Source organism: Rattus norvegicus, chromosome 13 (genome assembly GCF_036323735.1).
Source record: "Rattus norvegicus strain BN/NHsdMcwi chromosome 13, GRCr8, whole genome shotgun sequence".
NCBI classification, from domain to species: Eukaryota; Metazoa; Chordata; class Mammalia; order Rodentia; family Muridae; genus Rattus; species Rattus norvegicus.
Window position 1 is genome coordinate 22,199,988 of NC_086031.1, and position 21,592 is coordinate 22,221,579.

The window sequence follows — 21,592 nt, forward strand, 5'->3', positions numbered from 1 at the left end:
ACACACACACACACATCAAGTAAATATTTAAAAAATTACCTGTTAATAGAAGCTATATTTCCAGTTCCAAAAAATGCAGTTAATAAAAAGAAAACCTACAGACAGTTAAGGAAATACCAACACAACTCAGAATTCATACAATTTCTTTCTTTTCATATCATTTATTCTTGCTTAATTGTCAAGACAATCTTTCAAGTGGAAGAACGTGAGTTCAGGCCTATTTCTTTCCACTTTAGCCAAATCACGTGTTTGTTAAGATCTTTTTCATTTAGGAAAATAAAAGTCAATTCTACCACAAAAGCATTTGCCTTTGTATTTGTTTAATCATCACGAGTTGTTTGAAAGGAGTTGTTGAGAGCACCCGGGTGAGCACACCACAAAGGTCTGAAAACTGTTTAGGATCACGGAGTTGCTGGTCACTCCTGAGAAGCCGACTTTGCTTTTCTCAAGCATCAACAGTCAATGTGTCTGCAGTTGTCGCTCATGACTTTCCAAAAGGATGTAGGCATAGAAAATCAAACATTTTCAGCTACAAGATGGATTTATTTACATATACTCATCACGTGCCCTCCACATGTGAAACTCACACAGGTTCTTCAAGAGGCTCTCTATATAAGTAGACTTTAGAATAACTTGACAGAGAATGCCAAACATTTAAAACATTTATTGAACTATTATTATTATTATTATTTGTATGTATATGTGTACATGAGCATGGGCACAGGAATACTCACAGTGAATGTGTAGAAGTTAAAGGACAGCTTTAGAGTCCATTCTCTCCTTCTACAGTGGGTTCTGAGAACTAACCTCAGGTCATTGAGCTTACACAGTATATTAGTTACTTTGCTATGATAAAGTAATGGGAAGGAAAGGAATTATGTGGTTTACCATTCGTATCAGAGTACTTCACTGTGGGAAGATAAGCCAGGAACTGAAACAGAGACCATGGAGAAATGCTGCTTACTGCCTAGCTAGTCATGACTTGCTCAGCCTGCTTTCCATATACAAACAGGACCACCAGCTAAGAGGTGGCACCACCCACAGTGGGCTGGGTCATTAATCAAGAGACTGTCCACCAGCTTGCCCACAGTCAATCTGATGGAGGCACTTCCTCAAGGAGGTTCCCTCTTCCCAGGGACTCTAGCTTGTGCCAAGTTGACAAAAACTAAGCAACACAACACACACACACACACACACACACACACACACACGGCTTTTACCTGCTGCACCATCTTGCAGGCTACATTTCTTGAACTGTGATTTGCATTAGGTATCAATCCCGTTAGTGTCTGGGACTTACTGCTGGTAAAGTACTCAAAACGCTGCCTGACTCTTATTAAAATAAGATCTTTTAACAGCATACATGGCACAGAGACCTGGCATGAAACTCTGCAGGGAAATCATGACTAGTGATGAAAAGGCAGCATCTGAGCCAGCAGCTGAGCCATGAAGGTATCCATGCAGCCATCTGCTGAGCTCCCACCTAACCAACCAACATTTACTGTCTAGTACCTGTCTAAAACAGAGGTAGGTATTAAGAACACAAATGTGAATGAAATTGTCTTAAAGTGAGTTAGATATGCCGGTAAAATTGGTAGACATAGTAGAAAATTAGATTACACTGTCATCAAACAATAGATAGATGTGGTAAGAGCTAATGACTCATTGCTAGACATAGTAAGAAGATGAATATAGACTTTACTAATATGTTAATAAAAACTTTGAACTTTAACCTTTTTGTGGAGATAATATTAGAAGCAAACAGTTCGGGTACATGACATACTAAAATCTCATGTGATTTATGATACACAAGTATAGGAAGACAGAGGCAGGAGGCTGTCTACAGAGCTAGTTCACTGGTCCAGGTCAAAGGCAGGAGGCTGGCAGGCAGGAGCAGCTGTCACTCAGTTGACATGGCTCTCATGAAAATGGTGGCTCTCAGGAAAATGAAGGACACAGGGCCCTGAGGTCAGAGCTGGAGAAATGGTTGTTAGAGGAAATGTGTTAGGAGAAATGTGTCTGCCAGTGCTAGAGGAAAGGCTGCCAGCCATCACACAAAGAAAGCAGGCTAAGGAGGAAGACAGGAAACTAGGGTTCAAGATCAGGCAAAGGAAGAAAAGGAGAACAGAGAGATACAAAAAATGAAGAAAAGGAAACAAACAGTTCCAGAAGACAGTAAACTTCCTACTAAGACTAGGAAGAGAGGCAAAGAAGAAGATGGTCAAAGGACAAAAGTTTCAATGACCTATTATCATAGGTAAGGTCTGGACAGCTAAGGAACAGTACAGCAATAGTTAATAAACTATTAAAAGCTGCTTAAGACAGTAGGATTTAATTATTCTCACAAGGGAGAATGGGCAGGAGGGAAAGAGGAAGGATGGGAAGAAAAATGTGAGGGAGGGAGTAACGAAAGGAGGGATGGAATGCAAATGGCGGCTGAACAGGTGCGGCTGAACAGGTTAGATGTGCTAATTACTTTACATCATCATTCTGTAGTGTATGTCAATGTATCAGTTACACACCTCCAATGTTTATCACTTTTACTTCAGTAGAGCTGAAAATTTAAGTAAAAATTTAAAAAAGGGAATAATCCCCTATGAATTTCTTGCAGCTGGCCAGTAGGTCCCTCTGAGCTGAGGCTTCATCATGTGTCTTTCAAACTTGTAATGCTCAGTAATCCCTCTGATGGGCCCAGAGCCATGAGACAGGTATGACCTAACAAGCCTCAGGAAAGCACACAGAATGCAAACTCCTAATGGCTTCTTCTAGGGCAGGAGAAATTGAACAGGAGTTAAGAGTCGAAAGAGGAATTCAGGTTTAGTTTTAACATTTTATTTTTTAAGGATTATGTGCATATGTGAAAAAGCTCTTCACTGCTAAGACACTGGATGGTGAACATGTACATGTTTGCACTGTTACTTTCCTATAGCTAATAAGTCTTTGCACTTGTAAGGGTTGAACCCAGGGCTTGGTGCTTGCTAAGCAAGCACTCTATCCTTGAGATGAATGCCTAGCACCTGCCATCTCAAAATTTTGATGAGAACTATGTATGTGGAAAACTCATAACAGCTTCAATCACTACTATTAAGTAATATGCAGAAATACCTTAAATATCATCTTACTTTATTAAAATGAGGTTGGAAGAGCTTAAAAGTACCAGCAAAGGATACAAGGAAAAAGGCCCTACGGATGTCATCCAAACAGAGCTGTCGGAACTGAGTTATATCAGTATTGTAGGTGAACTGGATACTGGCAAGCTGGAGGTAACAAGAAAGCATTAATACACAATAGTAATTGGGTTACATAGAGACTTACAGACAAGTTAAGAAAGGCAACATAGCTAAGAATGTATACTGTTCCTACAATAAAACAAATACAAACCAAAACTAAAACAAAAACCCCACCACAGTGAAACAGGTTAAATACATCTTACTACAACCCACTGAAAAGTAAGGTATGTTAGTAACGTGCTGAATGGAGTTATGGTGCTATTGTGTCATTAAAGTGACAGTTGGACTTTTTCCTACTTTGCATAAATATTCCACTTTCAAATAATTATTCAGAGACATTATTTATCAGTGTTCCAGTCTTCTTAAATCAGTAATATAATATTAAAAATATGACACAATGTAAGCATTTATCGCTTTCTTTGTCCTGTTAATGCTATTTGCAGATAAATTATCTTTGATAAAAGGGGAAGTCACTTCACTAAGTAATACAGTTAGAAAGCTATGTATTGTCTGTATTGTCTTTCATTCTTGCTTAGGTCCCCAAGCCCAGAAAAGAAGATAAAAGAGAGTCGAAAGCAGAACTCTCCCTGCCGCCATACCCTACATAAATACCCAGCAAGCACTGGCATGTTTGACATTTTTCTAAAAACAAAAACAAAAAGCCTTGCTTTCAGTTAGAAGTAAACTTTTAAAAGGGATGTGATGATCTTTCTTTTCCTGAAATAGTATCAGATAATTCCCGACTCTTTACCCTGATCTGACCAGCACTGGTTTTCACAGATCAGTACAGCTGCTTCTGCACTAAAAGTTATTCTGCATGAGCGGTGCCTCTTGGAAGGCAGCTGAAGTTAGTTAAGGGTAGCTGTGCACAAAAGCACTGTCCCTCCCCCGACCTCAGTAAAACTAAATAGTCTGTCACCAATGTTTCAGAATTACTTTAGTTCTAAAACAGATGAGAGACAATACATAGCTTTCTAACTCATTGTGGAGGTGACACCCATGACAAGTGGTTGGCTTTTAGCCAGTTCTAAGCACAGCACTGTGTATAAACTGTGGAAGACATGGTTAGAGAACACGATCACTAAGATGAGATGACAGAATAAGCATCTGATTGGGATGGCTACGGAAACAGTGGGTACTTAAATGCCACCTTACGACCAATCAACCGTCAGAAGGGAAGATCGGAGGTGAAAACAGGAGTAGGGAAAACACAAACTGCATCGCCAGAGCAGACAATGCAAGTGGAGCTCTTGGCTCTCTCCTTCTCCCACTGGATCCCACATCATCCATCAGGTGTGTTATCAAGTGCCCAGCACTTTTATCCTTGACATGTGTTGCCCACCCTATGTTGATATTTTCAATCTGATTCTCAATAATTTTCTAGGAAAAGCCCAACACATACATATCTCGCAAAACTTTAAACTGTGTTTTGTTATAAGTGAAAGTTTCCCTCATGTGTTACTTACCTTAATTATTAATGCCAAGTAAAAGTTTTAAAAATGCTAAAATTCTAAGCAAAATGAATTTTTGATGGAATTATACTATAATGCCCTTGTAGCTTGGAGAATATTTTATTATACCCAAATCAAAGCAGTGGTGGTTTGTAGAGCTACCTTTTGTTTACAGGAAACACCAGACTGTTGAAGGGTCTCTTGTTCCACGTGTATCCAGACAAACATCAAACAGGACAACACTAACGGAAAGAGAGCTTCATACCTAAAAGACAGGGAAAGAGAACACAGCTGAACCACTAACAAAGAAAGCTGAAAGTTAAAGTAGAAGTCATTCATCAAGTCATTTGGACGGGAAGCTGGGGAGACGGCTCAGCAGTGAAAAGCAGCTGTGGCTCTTATACAGGACCCAGGTTTGGTGCGCAGCACCCACCTGGTAGCTTACAATAGTCTATCATGCCAGTTCCAAAGATCTGGTGCCCCCTTCTGGCTAGTGTAGGCACCAGGCACACACACGGTGCATATATGTGAAGGCAAAACAGTCATACTCATAAAATAAAAATGAAATAAACCTTAAGAAGTAATTGCTGTAATATTTCAAAATCTGTAAGTTTTTTAGACAAGGGTAGGAAGGAAGAAATACATTTAAATTTCAACTTTAATTTAATAGCATCTTTTTTTGAACTTCATTAAATCCTGAGATAATTACATGTTTGAAGTAGAAATATTTTTAAAAAACCATTCCTAAAGTAGGTAACAAGTATTTATTAATAGAAAAAGTGCAGAGACAAATGTAAAAAGGTGACTTTGGAGGTACAATCAGTAATATATGTATAAGAGTAAGACAGATACCGCAACCTTCCTAAAAGGAAGGTTATAGAAATACAAACCCTAAGGGGAAAATAAAAGGGCTATGAAATGCATGAAAATATCTCTGGCTATATCAATAACCTAGATGAAAATAAAGACAAAAATGAGGTGGCATATTACTCACTACATTTCTCAACATAAAAACGTGTTGACAAAGGTACACTGAAATAGGGACTCTCATGCGCTGTATATAGGAACTCTACTGCAGAAGGCCATCTAATGCTGTTATCCAGATATAAAAACATTCATTAGCCACACTCTAAGAACAACAGTTCTAAGGAAATGAGCTTCATTGTAAGGAGGTGTACAAAGGGGCAATGCAGACACGACGGCCTTCCATGTCCACAGGACAGTGGTCATCAATGCATCTCTAAGATGGAGGACAGTCAACTTGACACAAAACTAAAACATTACTCAAGGTAACAAGCCCTTTTCAAAATACTTCTGCTCTACCTTGCCTCCACGGTCACCAAACGCTCTATCTATCCCAGCACTACCATACTGCTTTGATTGCACATACACATTAATATACCTCCTAGTTGATGAAGAGAATCTGGCTACTATAAGGTCTGGCTCACAAGTGAAAGAATAACTAACCTGACTGGAAGCTACAAACAAAAGCACAATGTTACCTTGCTTCACTTATTAGGACTGAACTCAAGGCCATATATCACCATTTCTAAGATATGAAAATGCAAAAGGCACAAAATGCTTTCAATTCTACCACAGCAACAAAAGAAAAGTGCTGAAGACAGGCAAACGCATCTGGACTTGAGAAAGTATATACGATCACTCAGTGTGTAGGATGGAGACATCCTGAGCTATGAGCACAGGTTATATGCATGAGAACATGCCGTCAGCAAAAGGTACCTGTACACACACAGCAGAGTCATTTACAGCCCATTAAAACTGTACTTGGTATTCTTATTGTAAGACGATCCCTCGGCATTACTGACTGGACATGGTAAAAACCACGCCCTTTGCAGTTTGTTGTAGCCCAGTTGCTAGAGCTCTTTCCTACTATGAATGAAGCCCTGGGCTTCGTCCCCACCACGGTATAAACTAGAACTGAGGGCAGCACATGCTTATAATCCCAGCACTCAGGAGTAGAAGTTTAAGAATCAAAAGAGTTCAAAGTCATCCTTGGCTACATCATGAGTTTGAGGCCAGCCTGAGCTTCCCAAGACAAACAATAAAACAATAAAACAAACAAAAAGTATATTTTTTAAAAATGGAGGGACAGCTAAATAAATTAAAGTATAGCACAAAAATATTATACATCTACTAAAATGGTAGAGGAGGACATGATCCACATAAGAAAACACTTCTAACGTAAGTAGAAAAAAACAGAAAAACCTACATGGACTATGATTAATTACATGTTAAAAGAAAAAATTAAAGTTAGAAAGAAATATACCAGAGCCTCAACGGTTAATCACTTCTTCCTTTACTCCACTTTATCAGAATTGATACAGTAATAATAATAATTTAACCATTTTTTTGTTCTGATGAATTAAAACACTGGGGAAAAATTATAATGCCTGTACCCTGGCCATTATTTAAGGTTTAGTTCAGCCACTATTCTACATGAGGTTGATGCCACCGATCCAGATCTACTCCTCAAATCTATTCAGATCCTAACCCTTAAAAGCAACTTTCCAGTTTTTACTGTAACACGGCAACACGTAATTCTTATTTTATAGCCATGAACAGCTCCACTGCAGGCCTGCATTAGTCACAGTTCTCTTGGTTTGACTGCTTAGTGCTCGGGATGCTGAAAACGTGAAAGAAAGAGCTTGACTAATCAGAGCAAGAAGGTGCATACTCCAAGAAAAGGCAGATGATGACTTCTAAAAGACTTGCTTATTTTCGTTTGCTACGAATGAGTATTTTGCCTGCAGGAACATGTGCGTGTTTGGTGTGCAAATAGGCCAGAGGGCTCTGAATCTCAGGGAAGTGCATGCAGTTACAGAAGGTTGTTAATACCATATGGGTTCTGGGGACTGAACCTGGGTCCCTTGAAAAAAGCAACCAGTGTTCTTAACTGCTTAGCTATGGATACAGCCCCATGGCACTACGACTTTTACAAACACTTGCAGTTGTATGTGGAAGTCGTACTTTCTAATGACACACAACCATAAAATGCCTCTCAATACTTCAGAGATTTGGCCCTTTCCTAAGATCAGACGTGGCAGACAAGATCAGGTAGAAACAGTCCTTCTAAAAGACTTTATCTCTTAAGACAACATTTCATACATAGTCTGCAAATCTAACCTAATAAGGAAAGATCAATAAAATGTCACCAAGGACCTGAGAAAGCAAGGAGATACTGAACTTTCAGTTGCAATCAGTTAGTTTGGCCTTGGACACGCTGATATGTGCTGGAAAGGCATTTGGATCTGCGTCATATTCTGTTAAGCAAACGGACAATGTAAACAAAATTTGAAAGGGAAATATTTAACAACAGACAAAACTATTTTCAAGAATTATAATAGCTTTCATTTGTATAACATTAATTCAGGGCTGATTACTAATGAATCTTTCTTATTCATCAAACAAGGATGCACTGTTAGAATTTAAAATTACTATTACTCTGTTTCTGTAATATAATAAAGCTATATTTAAAGACTCTCTTACGTCTGAATATTCACCAAATTATACAGAGAAACCTCTATTTTGTCCAAAACAGTGATGAACTACATACTTTGTAAGTTTTACAAGGATAAAGGGTAAGAAACCAAAGAAATTCACTAACCTAAATGACTAAATCACAATGTTTCAAGACCCTTCTTCAAAGCTAAATACAGATTCTGATATTGAATGATGTCTCTTAATGCTTTCATTAGTAAGATCACACTCAGCAGTAATATTCTGATTTTAGTCATGAACTTTCCTGGTTTTGATTTGATGTCATTATGATAATCTTTTTGAGGATCTCTGAAGACCATTAAATTGACAACTGGAATCATGATTTTAATACTTGTCTCCAAGGTAAGTTACAGGATAAATTCTTCTATATTAAGATTTACTTTTTTTAAAACTTACAATCAAATTTAAACTCTCCTTTCCTTTTTCCTTATGCTCTTTATTTCCAACCCAGATCTATTTCTAAGACTTACAGGCCTGTGAGGGGTTCTCTTCATCAGGTCAATGATCTCCCTACCGGGGAGCCTGGACTGCACAAAGCGCAGAGGCAAATGAGCACTAGATGCAGTCATGACTCTCCTGGTGACTGTGGATACACGTGACCAGCTGCTTCAGGGTCCTGACACATTCTTCCCTACTGTGTAGGACCATACCCTGGAACTGTATTCCAGAATAAACCCCTTTCCTTAAATTGCTTTTGTCAGAGTAATTTATCACAGCAACAAGAAGAGAATCAAAGATAAGAAGCCTTTGGTTTTTAATGACAGGTTCCAACTATATAGTGCTGGCTAGTCTCAAATTCACAATTCCTGCCTCAGACTCCTTAGTGCTTAGAACTACAGCTTAAAAATGTTCCATTTTGGAATAAGAATATCCTTGGCAGGGAATAGAGAGGCAAAGATTAAAACAGACACAGAAGGAACACCCATTCAGAGCCTGCCCCACATGTGGCCCATACATATACAGCCACCCAATTAGACAAGATGGATGAAGCAAAGAAGTGCAGACCGACAGGAGCCGGATGTAGATCGCTCCTGAGAGACACAGCCAGAATACAGCAAATACAGAGGCGAATGCCAGCAGCAAACCACTGAACTGAGAACGGGACCCCCGTTGAAGGAATCAGAGAAAGGACTAGAAGAGCTTGAAGGGGCTCGAGACCCCATATGAACAACAATGCCAAGCAACCAGAGCTTCCAGGGACTAAGCCATTACCTAAAGACTATACATGAACTGACCCTGGACTCTGACCTCATAGGTAGCAATGAATATCCTAGTAAGATCACCAGTGGAAGGGGAAGCCCTTGGTCCTGCCAAGGTTGAACCCCCAGTGAACTGAATTGTTGGGGAGGGCGGTAATGGGGGAAGGGTGGGGAGGGTGGGGAGGGGAACACCCATAAAGAAGGGAAGGGGGAGGTGTTATGGGGATGTTGGCCCGGAAACCAGGAAAGGGAATAACATTCGAAATGTAAATAAGAAATACTCAAGTTAATAAAAAAAAAAAGTTCCATTTTAAAAATCTATTATGCATTCCTTTGAACCTGAAAAGGGCCAAAACATTATTATGTGATTGTTAAAAACTGACCACACTTACTCTAAAAAATTTAATTTCTCAAGCAAACCTCTAAATATGACCTCTTAACAGAACAACGCCATTCCCAAATGACAGGATTTTAGCCTTTAATTTCTTATATAGTCTAAAAACGTTAGCCCATTTTATTTCGAAGGGCACTAATATAATTGTTTATTCTAAGATTTTACCAATAATGTGGGAAAATGTAATGAGTTTCAAATTATATTTATCATTCTTGAATAAGAACACCAAGGTTCTCACATACTTCAAGATTTACAACAAACAAGCAACGCACAAGATTTCTTTATTAAAGCAACTGACATATGTCCATAGCTGTGTCCCACAAATATGTCAGTCAGGAAGGATGGAAAAACAAAAACCAGAATGTGTGGGGTCCTTTGGTGAGAGGGGCTCTAGTGTCTACTCCACTTCGTATCTGAGGGCTTTAGTCTAGGTCCCTGAGGATGTTAAGGTCCACTGGAAAAAGCTTTACAGAATGTCTCTCTAATACTTAGTGAAACAACTAAGATTCCTAAAGAGTGATTCAGGCCTTGGACCCTAGATAGCTTTATATGATCATTTAAATGGAAAATAACCTGTGGTTAGCACCATGGTGGATTCTGGACTGAGTCTAATTTGGATCAAGATCCCATGTTTTAGCCAAAAGTTGAACTGGTGTTTACTCAATTTGTCTGTTCTGTTTATCATTTGTTTTAAAGAACAAATTAAATAAAATTCAAATTCAAATGACAAACTGGCTTGGTGACATGCCTGGAGTGTCAGCACTCAGGAGCCCAAAGCAAGAGGAATTAAGAACTACACTGTGAATTTAGTGTGTGTGTGTGTGTGTGAGTGCGTGTGTATGTATAAGTGTGTGTGAGTGTGTATGTGTGTGTGTGAGTCTGTGTGTGAGTGTGTGTGTATGTGTGAGTATGTGTGAGTGTGTATGTGTGTGAGTGTGTGTGTATGTGTGAGTGTGTGTGTGTCGGGGAAAATGGCAAATTCTTCCCATCAAAGTCAGCACTGAAACTATAAAACTGTCTTCACTGAATTTCAAAGTAATGTTTCAGGGTTCATGCCAAATCAATGGCAGAATCTTTGTTTAAATCTACTTGGTAAGAAAATTTCAATTCTATTTTAATTGTACATGCCTTTACTCCAAGCACTTAATGCAGAGCCAGACAGATCTCTTTGGGTTTACTGGTCCACACAGTGTGACCCTCCATAGGGTCTGTAAGAGATTTTATATGCATGTGTTTCCACGCCAGCATGTGCTCATCCATTCCAGTTCCCTCAGAGTGCAGAAGAGGGCACCAGTCACTCAGAGATAGGAACAGCTGTGAGCGCCAGTGCTGATGCTGGGAACACAGTCTTGTTTTCAGCCACAGCATCATGCAATCTTAACTGCTGAGCCATCAATCCAGCTCTAGAGATCTCAATCTTAGACAAAAATAAATTAACATTTTTGGAAGTACTCTCATTTGCAATGTACATAAAAACAAAAATAAAAACAAAATTTTATATTAAAATAATAATAAACAAACTGAAGTATTTGAAGACTTTTATCTTTTTCTTTTGGTGGTGTTGAGGCCTAGCACATGTTGGATAAGCTTTCAACCCAAGTTGCACCTCAATTTAAAGCACATTTTAAAATGTATTAAAGAAATATTTTTTCAAGGAATAAAGCCACAAACAAGTTATATTTAGCTAAGTGTAAAGTCCTCCCTGATTTGAATGGCCTATTGTAATTGGCTATAGTTGTTATCTTCCCCAGTCAGACTGGAACTCTATGCTAGACACTGGTTCTTGTGTGCCTTCTCACTGCTTTGCAGCAGTGCTTCTCATCCTTCCTAATGCTGCGACCCTTTTTCACATGGTGGGGACCCCCAACCATACAACTATTTTTGTTGCTACTTCATAACTGTAACTTTGCTAATGTCATAAATAACAATGTAACTAGATATGCAGGATATATGATATGCAACCCCTACAAAATGGTCAGTCAAGCCCCCAAAGGGGTTGCGATCCACAGGTTGAGAACCACTGCTTTAAACTCACCTATGGGTGTACAGCTTGCTTTGTCTCTAGGGGCTGCTGTGGTGATATTCTGCACTGTAGCCCTGGAAAGATCACTTGTAAACACTGAGTCAGTGACGGGATGGGAGGTGGGGAGGTGACTGAGTGAGCCTCAACTGCTTGCTCAGTGGAATTGGAAGCACCCAGACAAGAAGTACACTTCAGGATCTTGAGCAGCTTTACCTGAGGTCTGCTGCCAGCTCTGCTGAGCCAGCAATTTACTACCTTCAGAACCAGTCACCAGAAGACTGTCCAAGCATTATAAACTGTCCTGCGGCCTTTCTTACATATCCACCTGCATGCACTAACAGATAACTAAGACTTTCTAAAAGAAGCTTGAATAGTATCCCCAGTCACACACTCCAAAAAACCTACACTGGGAACTGTGGTCTTTTAGTCACAGAAAATCCAACGCTACTAAAACCAATAATGAAGAAGATGGATGAGATCATAACTGGAAGAGCAGTAACCTACACCGAAACAGCATCAGTGTCACAGATAGCTCTATCACTAGAAAGGGAAAGAAATTATACGCCAGAGCTAAAGTCTATTGTTATGACAAATGGAGGTCAGGCTGATTAGAACCTTTTAAGTTCAGATGATAAAAGCTGTTATTAATGTAAGCTTTAAACTAAAAGTTAAATTGTGGACATATAATATATTTAATTTATTTTTAAAATGATTTGTTTACTTGTTTGCTAGATTCTTGCCTTAGAATAAATATGTTACTTATTTTTTAAGTGCAATAGGAAGTGATGATGCTGTTCTGTGTTGAAGATAAATTTGTTTTATTTCTAGCGTACAGTTATTTAATGGAACAGAGATCACAGCACTATGGCAAATGCATTAAACGAATGCATTAACAACAAAAATCCTTCTTAAAAACTCTTTAAGGCTTGAAATTCCACAACAATGCATTAAGCTTTCATAACACTATAATTAAATAAATTTTAGCAACTCCAAGTAAAAGTCCACGACAGACAATAATATGAAAACAATGAGAGAAATGAAGGAACTTAGAGATCAAGTTACCTACTCACATGTAGAATAGAAAACATTTATAACTTATCCTTCAAGACTTAGAGAACGTTTTCATTTCCAAAGTTTATCTACTAAAGAAAAGTCAATTTGGCATTTGAATGTATTTTAAGAAAAGTTTATACATGTATATTTGTAACAAACGTAATATAGAAGTCATGAACTTGAGAGTGAGCGGGACATGGGAGGAGTTAGAGGGGGAAGGAAGCAGAGAAATGATGGAAATACAGTACTCATGTGAAATTCTCAACAAACCCCAAAACCTAGGGAAAGGCTTATACCCCGTGCTTAGCAGCAAGTAGGTCGACATCAAGGAAAGAAGTATGCTGGTCAGCCGCTGCCAGAGGGCTGTGGGGCTCAGGAGAGGCACCACCAGAGAAGAGGCTGCAAGGAAACAGAGCAGTGAGTATGTACTAATATTAACTAATATTACTAATATTAATGAGTAATTTACTGTTTTCTACTGAAATAAAATATATTACTTTACACTCAGCAACTTGTCTCTCAGCCATCTATGTCCTGGTTTAAAGACAACATAGTCCCTAGAAATAGATTATGCCTATTATCAGACAAGTTGACAACTAGAGTTGTAGAGTGCACCTGATGTATCAGAAGCAGGAGACAATGACTTCACACAGGCCAGAGTGGAGACATCGCCCTAGAGAACCAGGCCCGTCAGGTTGAACAAGGTGATGAAAAGGGGCAGCAAGAGCAAACACAGACGCTTGTCTATTTCAGAGAGCAACTGTACACAACTGCCAACATCCTGGGTGCTCCAGAGGAGGAAACCTGGGTAAAGCTTGGCTGACTTACTGTTTCTTTTGGTGTGTGTGTGTGCGGGGGGTTGGGGGGGTGTCAAGTTTACTAATCTATCTGAGGAGAAGTCTTTACATACTTTAAATAGGATGACATTCAGGAAAACTTGCCTCGAGTTTTAAGTGCAATCTCACGTATAGTATTAGGTGTTATCTTTATAAGTAACCAGTGTCTTGTAAAGTAAGCTAAGTATACAGATGATTTTAATTAAAGCTGTAAATTCCTGGAGCATTCAAAGCTTTGCAAATCCTACTTGTGAAGTCTTAGCGGAGGAATGTAGGTAGGTCAATAATACTGTTATCTGATACACACTCTAACTACAAGAAACAACTTGCAGTGCTTCTTATTTTAAGGCAGGTCAGATGGGTTTCTACGTTGTTGTTTGTGGATTCTTTCTTTCCCTTTCTCCAAAACTCAAGGCCTCAGGCATGCTGGGCAAGGGCTGTCTCACTGACCTACAGCCCCCAACAAGTCAGTTAAAATGAAACCAATTTTTCAATATTGAATATTTTATCCTAGTTTTATTTTTTGTCTTCAGTAATACTAAGGTATTAAAGAAAAATTAAGCATCTCCATTCCAGGTGACATAAACATATTAATGTTACTTAATTGGGCACTTACGAATTTAAACAAAATATGCCTGTTGTACCCACACCATGGTGCATCAGTGTTGAGGGGAGATCTTTGGAAACACTGAAGACTTTCTCTGACTTGTTCTTTCATGGCTCATACTACTTGACAGGAATCTTGAAGCTAATACCTAGCTCTACCGATGCTAAGAAAGCAATTCCTTATTTAAAGTATTCCCAGGGAGATATTTATGTAGATTATTCTAACTCTAAATTTCTTCTCTACCATTCCAAAATGAAAATATGATCAATACAGATATGAATAAACTATAGAGGATATCCAAACTGCAGGGAGGGGTGGGATAGGAATTCTTATCTAGCATGAGTATTTTTCTACTAGAACAAATGATAACAGGACCAGGGCTACAATCTAGCTTAACAAACAAAGGTACTTTTCTTTCTCTTTTTTCTCACTCCACTCCTCTCCTCTTTTCTCTTCAGACAGGGTCTCACTATAATCCCTGGCTAGCCTGGAATTCCCTATATAGAGAAGACTGACCTTGAACTTGAGAGGCAAAAGAGCCTCTGTCTCCTCAGTATCAAAGACATACACAGCTACTCCTGGTCAAGGGTACTGTTTTTGTTTTTGTTTGTTCTTTTTTGCTTTGTTTGAGACAGTATGTAGACCTGGCAGGTCTGGAACTCAGGGAGATGCTCCTGCCTCTGCAAAGGAACTTGAAATACTGTGAATAAAAACTACAAATAACTCCATTCCTATAAGATCCTTGAGATTTTATTCCTTCCCTACCTGTGTATTCACCCCTGAGGAAGATATGAACTACCATGTGAGTACTGGAAGCTCAAAGAGCATCCATCCTCTGAAAAAGTAGTAAGCTCTTAACCATGGAGCCATTTCACCAACCCCAAATTCTAACATTCTTAAATAAGGGTGCCAGAGGAATGTGATTCGAAACACCTTTGTTTCATAACAAGAAATATCTAGTCAATGTTGGTTTTGGAAAGGGAAACAAAATTTAATCATTTACTAATCTGTGTAAGACCTGAAAATGTAAAGACTGACAGGAAAATTAAATATATGTGGTACATATACAGAATGGAACATTCATAAAAACTTCATGTCCAGCATCATTCATTAGATTTTTATTAGATGTTCATAAGTACACAGACCATTATGAAATCATAAGTATTCTATCGAATAATTCTTATTAACCCATGTGTGTTCACAAGAGTTCTACTTTTTTTGGTTAAATTCCAAAAGGAATTAGAAATAATAGCTGGCTACAGCCTTCCTTCATCAAAACTATTTCTTTCAGCACAACAATGCAGACATGAAGGTATCCTTTTTAAGAAAAGTGACTGGAGGTCAGGTTTTCCAATTTGGTTTGAGGGGTCACTTACCTAGCGTTGCCCAGCTCACAATCTGATTCAGAAGAGGCAGGCCTTCTTTCTTTAACAGACTGTGGTGGGTACTGTACACAACGTACATAGAGAGCACTGTACTCAGCACCTGAAAGGAAAGGCAGGGAAAGTGACACACTACCAAGATGCTTAGACAGTGCTGAGGAAAACTGGGATGCAGCTGAAACACTAGAACTGCACCAGGCTACCTCCTCGTGCTCCAGCGCCACATGTGAGTACTGCCGTGCTAAGCCAGACGTGGGCAAGGCGACATGAGGCATGCACACGGTCCAGAGTGCTTGGCATACCTCACCAGAGCTTCAAATGCTACAAATGCTGAAGGCTCCCCAAATTATGTTGACTGCAAGGGAGTGTCTACCTTAGTGCCTTTCCCACCTCTGTTCCTCTGCACAGTACTATCTGTGTATTTAATTATTCAACATAATTTTGTGGTCTGGATATTTACCAGGCCCTGGGAACTGAGACAGTGTAAGTGCTCACTATAGCTACTGTACAAAAGGAATAGCTTGAAGGCTGCTTTCATGAGAAACTACTTTACTGCAACATAGTCTCTCCTATTCATTTATGTGTTGTCTCCTTTTGTGCTGACACGCTAGACTTGAACATTTTTACCATCTCCTTGCGCATGACAACCAAACATATTATCCAGCTGTATAGAAAAATGATATTAATCCCTGATCAACAGTGGATTAATTAGCATTTTTAAGAAATGAGCTAAAAGACGCGCCTGGGAAACCAGAGGAGACTGCACTCTGCGCACATCCAGACGCCAGAGGAAAGCACCAAACCCCATCTGGAACCCTGGTGCACGGAGGCTCCCGGAAAGAGCGGCGCAGATCTCGGTTGCTGCCACCGCGGAGAGGACTTGGGCAGTACCCCACGAGCACACTTGAGCCTCGGAACCTCAGGCAGGACCAACTTTTCCCCTGTAAGAGGCCTGCCTGGTGAACTCAGGACACACAGAGGCAAAATTCCTCTGAGACCGGGCACTTCCTGTGTTTACCGAAGTCCCACACCCGCGGATCCCGGCCCACAGCAGCTCTCTGCTCCCAAGCCCCGTGGGAGAGAGACCTCACCGCCTGGTCATGTGGGCACTCCTGAGGCTGCACAGCGGAGGAGACCACCAACACTGCCCACCCCTGCCCACATCCCTGGCCCAAGAGGTAACTGTATAAGGCCTCTGGGTTCCCGTAGGGGAGGGCCCAGGAGCGGCAAGACCCCTGCGCCTGAGACACCAGCGGAAAGTGAAGGAAACAGACCGGATAGACAGTTCTCTGCACCCAAATCCTGTGGGAGGGAGAGCTACACCTATGGAGAGGCAGACACGCCTGAGAAACCAGAAGAGACTGCACTCTGCACACACATCTCGGACGCCAGAGGAGAACACCAAACCCCATCTGGAACCCTAGTGCACGGAGACTCCCGGAAAGGGCAGCGCATATCTTCCTGGTTGCTGCCGCCTCGGAGAGCTCGTGGGCAGCGCCCCGTGAGCAAACTTGGGCCTCGGGACCACAGGTAGGACCAACTTTTCTGCTGCGGGTGACCTGCCTGGTGAACTCAAGCCATAGGCCCACAGGAACAGCTGAAGACCTGTAGAGAGGAAAAACTACACGCCCGAAAGCAGAACACTCTGTCCCCATAACTGGCAGAAAGAAAACAGGAAAACAGGTCAACAGCACTCCTGACACACAGGCTTATAGGACAGTCTAGCCACTGTCAGAAATAGCAGAACAAAGTAACACTAGAGATAATCTGATGGCGAGAGGCAAGCGCAGGAACCCAAGCAACAGAAACCAAGACTACCTGGCATCATCAGAGCCCAATTCTCCCACCAAAATAAACATGGAATATCCAAACACACCAGAAAAGCAAGATCTAGTTTCAAAATCATATTTGATCATGATGCTGGAGGACTTCAAGAAAGACGTGAAGAACTCCATTAGAGAACAAGTAGAAGCCTACAGAGAGGAATCGCAAAAATGCCTGAAAGAATTCCAGGAAAACATAAATAAACAAGTAGAAACCTATAGAGAGGAGACACAAAAATCCCTGAAAGAATTCCAGGAAAACACAATCAAACAGTTGAAGGAATTAAAAATGAAAATAGAAGCAATCAAGAAAGAACACATGGAAACAACCCTGGATATAGAAATTCAAAAGAAGAGACAAGGAGCTGTAGATACAAGCTTCACCAACAGAATACAAGAGATGGAAGAGAGAATCTCAGGAGCAGAAGATTCCATAGAAATCATTGACTCAACTGTCAAAGATAATGTAAAGCAGAAAAAGCTACTGGTTCAAAACATACAGGAAATCCAGGACTCAATGAGAAGATCAAACCTAAGGATAATAGGTATAGAAGAGAGTGAAGACTCCCAGCTCAAAGGACCAGTAAATATCTTCAACAAAATCATAGAAGAAAACTTCCCTAACCTAAAAAAAGAGATACCCATAGGCATACAAGAAGCCTACAGAACTCCAAATAGATTGGACCAGAAAAGAAACACCTCCCGTCACATAATAGTCAAAACACCAAACGCACAAAATAAAGAAAGAATATTAAAAGCAGTAAGGGAAAAAGGTCAAGTAACATATAAAGGCAGACCTATCAGAATCACACCAGACTTCTCGCCAGAAACTATGAAGGCCAGAAGATCCTGGACAGATGTCATACAGACCCTAAGAGAACACAAGTGCCAGCCCAGGTTACTGCATCCTGTAAAACTCTCAATTAACATAGATGGAGAAACCAAGATATTCCATGACAAAACCAAATTTACACAATATCTTTCTACAAATCCAGCACTACAAAGGATAATAAAGGGTAAAGCACAACAAAAGGAGGCAAGCTATACCCTAGAAGAAGCAAGAAACTAATCATCTTGGCAACAAAACAAAGAGAAGAAAAGCACACAAACATAACCTCACATCCAAATATGAATATAACAGGAAGCAATAATCACTATTCCTTAATATCTCTCAACATCAATGGCCTCAACTCCCCAATAAAAAGACATAGATTAACAAACTGGATACGCAACGAGGACCCTGCATTCTGCTGCCTACAGGAAACACACCTCAGAGACAAAGACAGACACTACCTCAGAGTGAAAGGCTGGAAAACAACTTTCCAAGCAAATGGTCAGAAGAAGCAAGCTGGAGTAGCCATTCTAATATCAAATAAAATCAATTTTCAATTAAAAGTCATCAAAAAAGATAAGGAAGGACACTTCATATTCATCAAAGGAAAAATCCACCAAGATGAATTCTCAATCCTAAATATCTATGCCCCAAATACAAGGGCACCCACATACGTAAAAGAAACCTTACTAAAGCTCAAAACACACATTGCACCTCACACAATAATAGTGTGAGATTTCAACACCCCACTCTCATCAATGGACAGATCATGGAAACAGAAATTACACAGAGACGTAGACAGACTAAGAGAAGTCATGAGCCAAATGGACTTAACGGATATTTATAGAACATTCTATCCTAAAGCAAAAGGATATACCTTCTTCTCAGCTCCTCATGGTACTTTCTCCAAAATTGACCATATAATTGGTCAAAAAACGGGCCTCAACAGGTACAGAAAGATAGAAATAATCCCATGCGTGCTATCGGACCACCACGGCCTAAAACTGGTCTTCAATAACAATAAGGGAAGAATGCCCACATATACGTGGAAATTGAACAATGCTCTACTCAATGATAACCTAGTCAAGGAAGAAATAAAGAAAGAAACTAAAAACTTTTTAGAATTTAATGAAAATGAAGGTACAACATACCCAAACTTATGGGACACAATGAAAGCTGTGCTAAGAGGAAAACACAAAGCACTGTGTGCCTGCAGAAAGAAACAGGAAAGAGCATATGTCAGCAGCTTGACAGCACACCTAAAAGCTCTAGAACAAAAAGAAGCAAATACACCCAGGAGGAGTAGAAGGCAGAAAATAATCAAACTCAGAGCTGAAATCAACCAAGTAGAAACAAAAAGGACCACAGAAAGAATCAACAGAACCAAAGGTTGGTTCTTTGAGAAAATCAACAAGATAGATAAACCCTTAGCCAGACTAACGAGAGGACCCAGAGAGTGTGTCCAAATTAACAAAATCAGAAATGAAAAGGGAGACATAACTACAGATTCAGAGGAAATTCAAAAAATCATCAGATCTTACTATAAAAGCCTATATTCAACAAAACTTGAAAATCTACAGGAAATGGACAATTTCCTAGACAGATACCAGGTACTGAAGTTAAATCAGGAACAGATAAACCAGTTAAACAACCCCATAACTCCTAAGGAAATAAAAGCAGTCATTAAAGGTCTCCCAACCAAAAAGAGCCCAGGTCCAGACGGGTTTAGTGCAGAATTCTATCAAACCTTCATAGAAGACCTCATACCAATATTATCCAAACTATTCCACAAAATTGAAACAGATGGATCACTCCCGAATTCCTTCTATGAAGCCACAATTACTCTTATACCTAAACCACACAAAGACACAACAAAGAAAGAGAACTTCAGACCAATTTCCCTTATGAATATTGACGCAAAAATACTCAACAAAATTCTGGCAAACCGAATCCAAGACCACATCAAAACAATCATCCACCATGACCAAGTAGGCTTCATCCCAGGCATGCAGGGATGGTTTAATATACGGAAAACCATCAACGTGATCCATTATATAAACAAACTGAAAGAACAAAACCACATGATCATTTCATTAGATGCTGAGAAAGCATTTGACAAAATTCAACACCCCTTCATGATAAAAGTCCTGGAAAGAATAGGAATTCAAGGCCCATACCTAAACATAGTAAAAGCCATATACAGCAAACCAGTTGCTAACATTAAACTAAATGGAGAGAAACTTGAAGCAATCCCACTAAAATCAGGGACTAGACAAGGCTGCCCACTCTCTCCCTACTTATTCAATATAGTTCTTGAAGTTCTAGCCAGAGCAATCAGACAACAAAAGGAGGTCAAGGGGATACAGATTGGAAAAGAAGAAGTCAAAGTATCACTATTTGCATATGATATGATAGTATATTTAAGTGATCCCAAAAGGTCCACCAGAGAACTACTAAAGCTGATAAACAACTTCAGCAAAGTGGCTGGGTATAAAATTAACTCAAATAAATCAGTAGCCTTCCTCTACACAAAAGAGAAACAAGCCGAGAAAGAAATTAGGGAAACGACACCCTTCATAATAGACCCAAATAATATAAAGTACCTTAGTGTGACTTTAACCAAGCAAGTAAAAGATCTGTACAATAAGAACTTCAAGACACTGAAGAAAGAAATTGAAGAAGACCTCAGAAGATGGAAAGATCTCCCATGCTCATGGATTGGCAGGATTAATATAGTAAAAATGGCCATTTTACCAAAAGCGATCTACAGATTCAATGCAATCCCCATCAAAATACCAATCCAATTCTTCAAAGAGTTAGACAGAACAATTTGCAAATTCATCTGGAATAACAAAAAACCCAGGATAGCTAAAGCTATCCTCAACAATAAAAGGACTTCAGGGGAAATCACTATCCCTGAACTCAAGCAGTATTACAGAGCAATAGTGATAAAAACTGCATGGTATTGGTACAGAAACAGACAGATAGACCAATGGAATAGAATTGAAGACCCAGAAATGAACCCACACACCTATGGGCACTTGATTTTTGACAAAGGAGCCAAAACCATCCAATGGAAAAAAGATAGCATTTTTAGCAAATGGTGCTGGTTCAACTGGAGGTCAACATGTAGAAGAATGCAGATCGATCCATGCTTATCACCCTGTACAAAGCTTAAGTCCAAGTGGATCAAGGACCTCCACATCAAACCAGACACACTCAAACTAATAGAAGAAAAACTAG

General features: G+C 39.7%; 1 protein-coding gene across 14 annotated transcripts in view; it reads right to left on the reverse strand.

The window, feature by feature from the left end:
• The window catches only part of Pign (phosphatidylinositol glycan anchor biosynthesis, class N), a 147,675-nt gene that overhangs the window by 26,318 nt on the left and 99,765 nt on the right, over nucleotides 1-21,592 (reverse strand). For 13 of the 14 annotated variants that reach the window (XM_063272414.1, XM_063272411.1, XM_039090846.2 and 10 more), the window contains 5 exon segments: nucleotides 15,689-15,797; nucleotides 13,166-13,268; nucleotides 4,844-4,946; nucleotides 3,171-3,257; nucleotides 40-95 (listed from right to left, as the gene is read on the reverse strand). In XM_063272414.1, coding sequence (XP_063128484.1) covers nucleotides 40-95; nucleotides 3,171-3,257; nucleotides 4,844-4,946; nucleotides 13,166-13,268; nucleotides 15,689-15,797 — 458 coding nt within the window. 14 annotated transcript variants of the gene reach the window in all.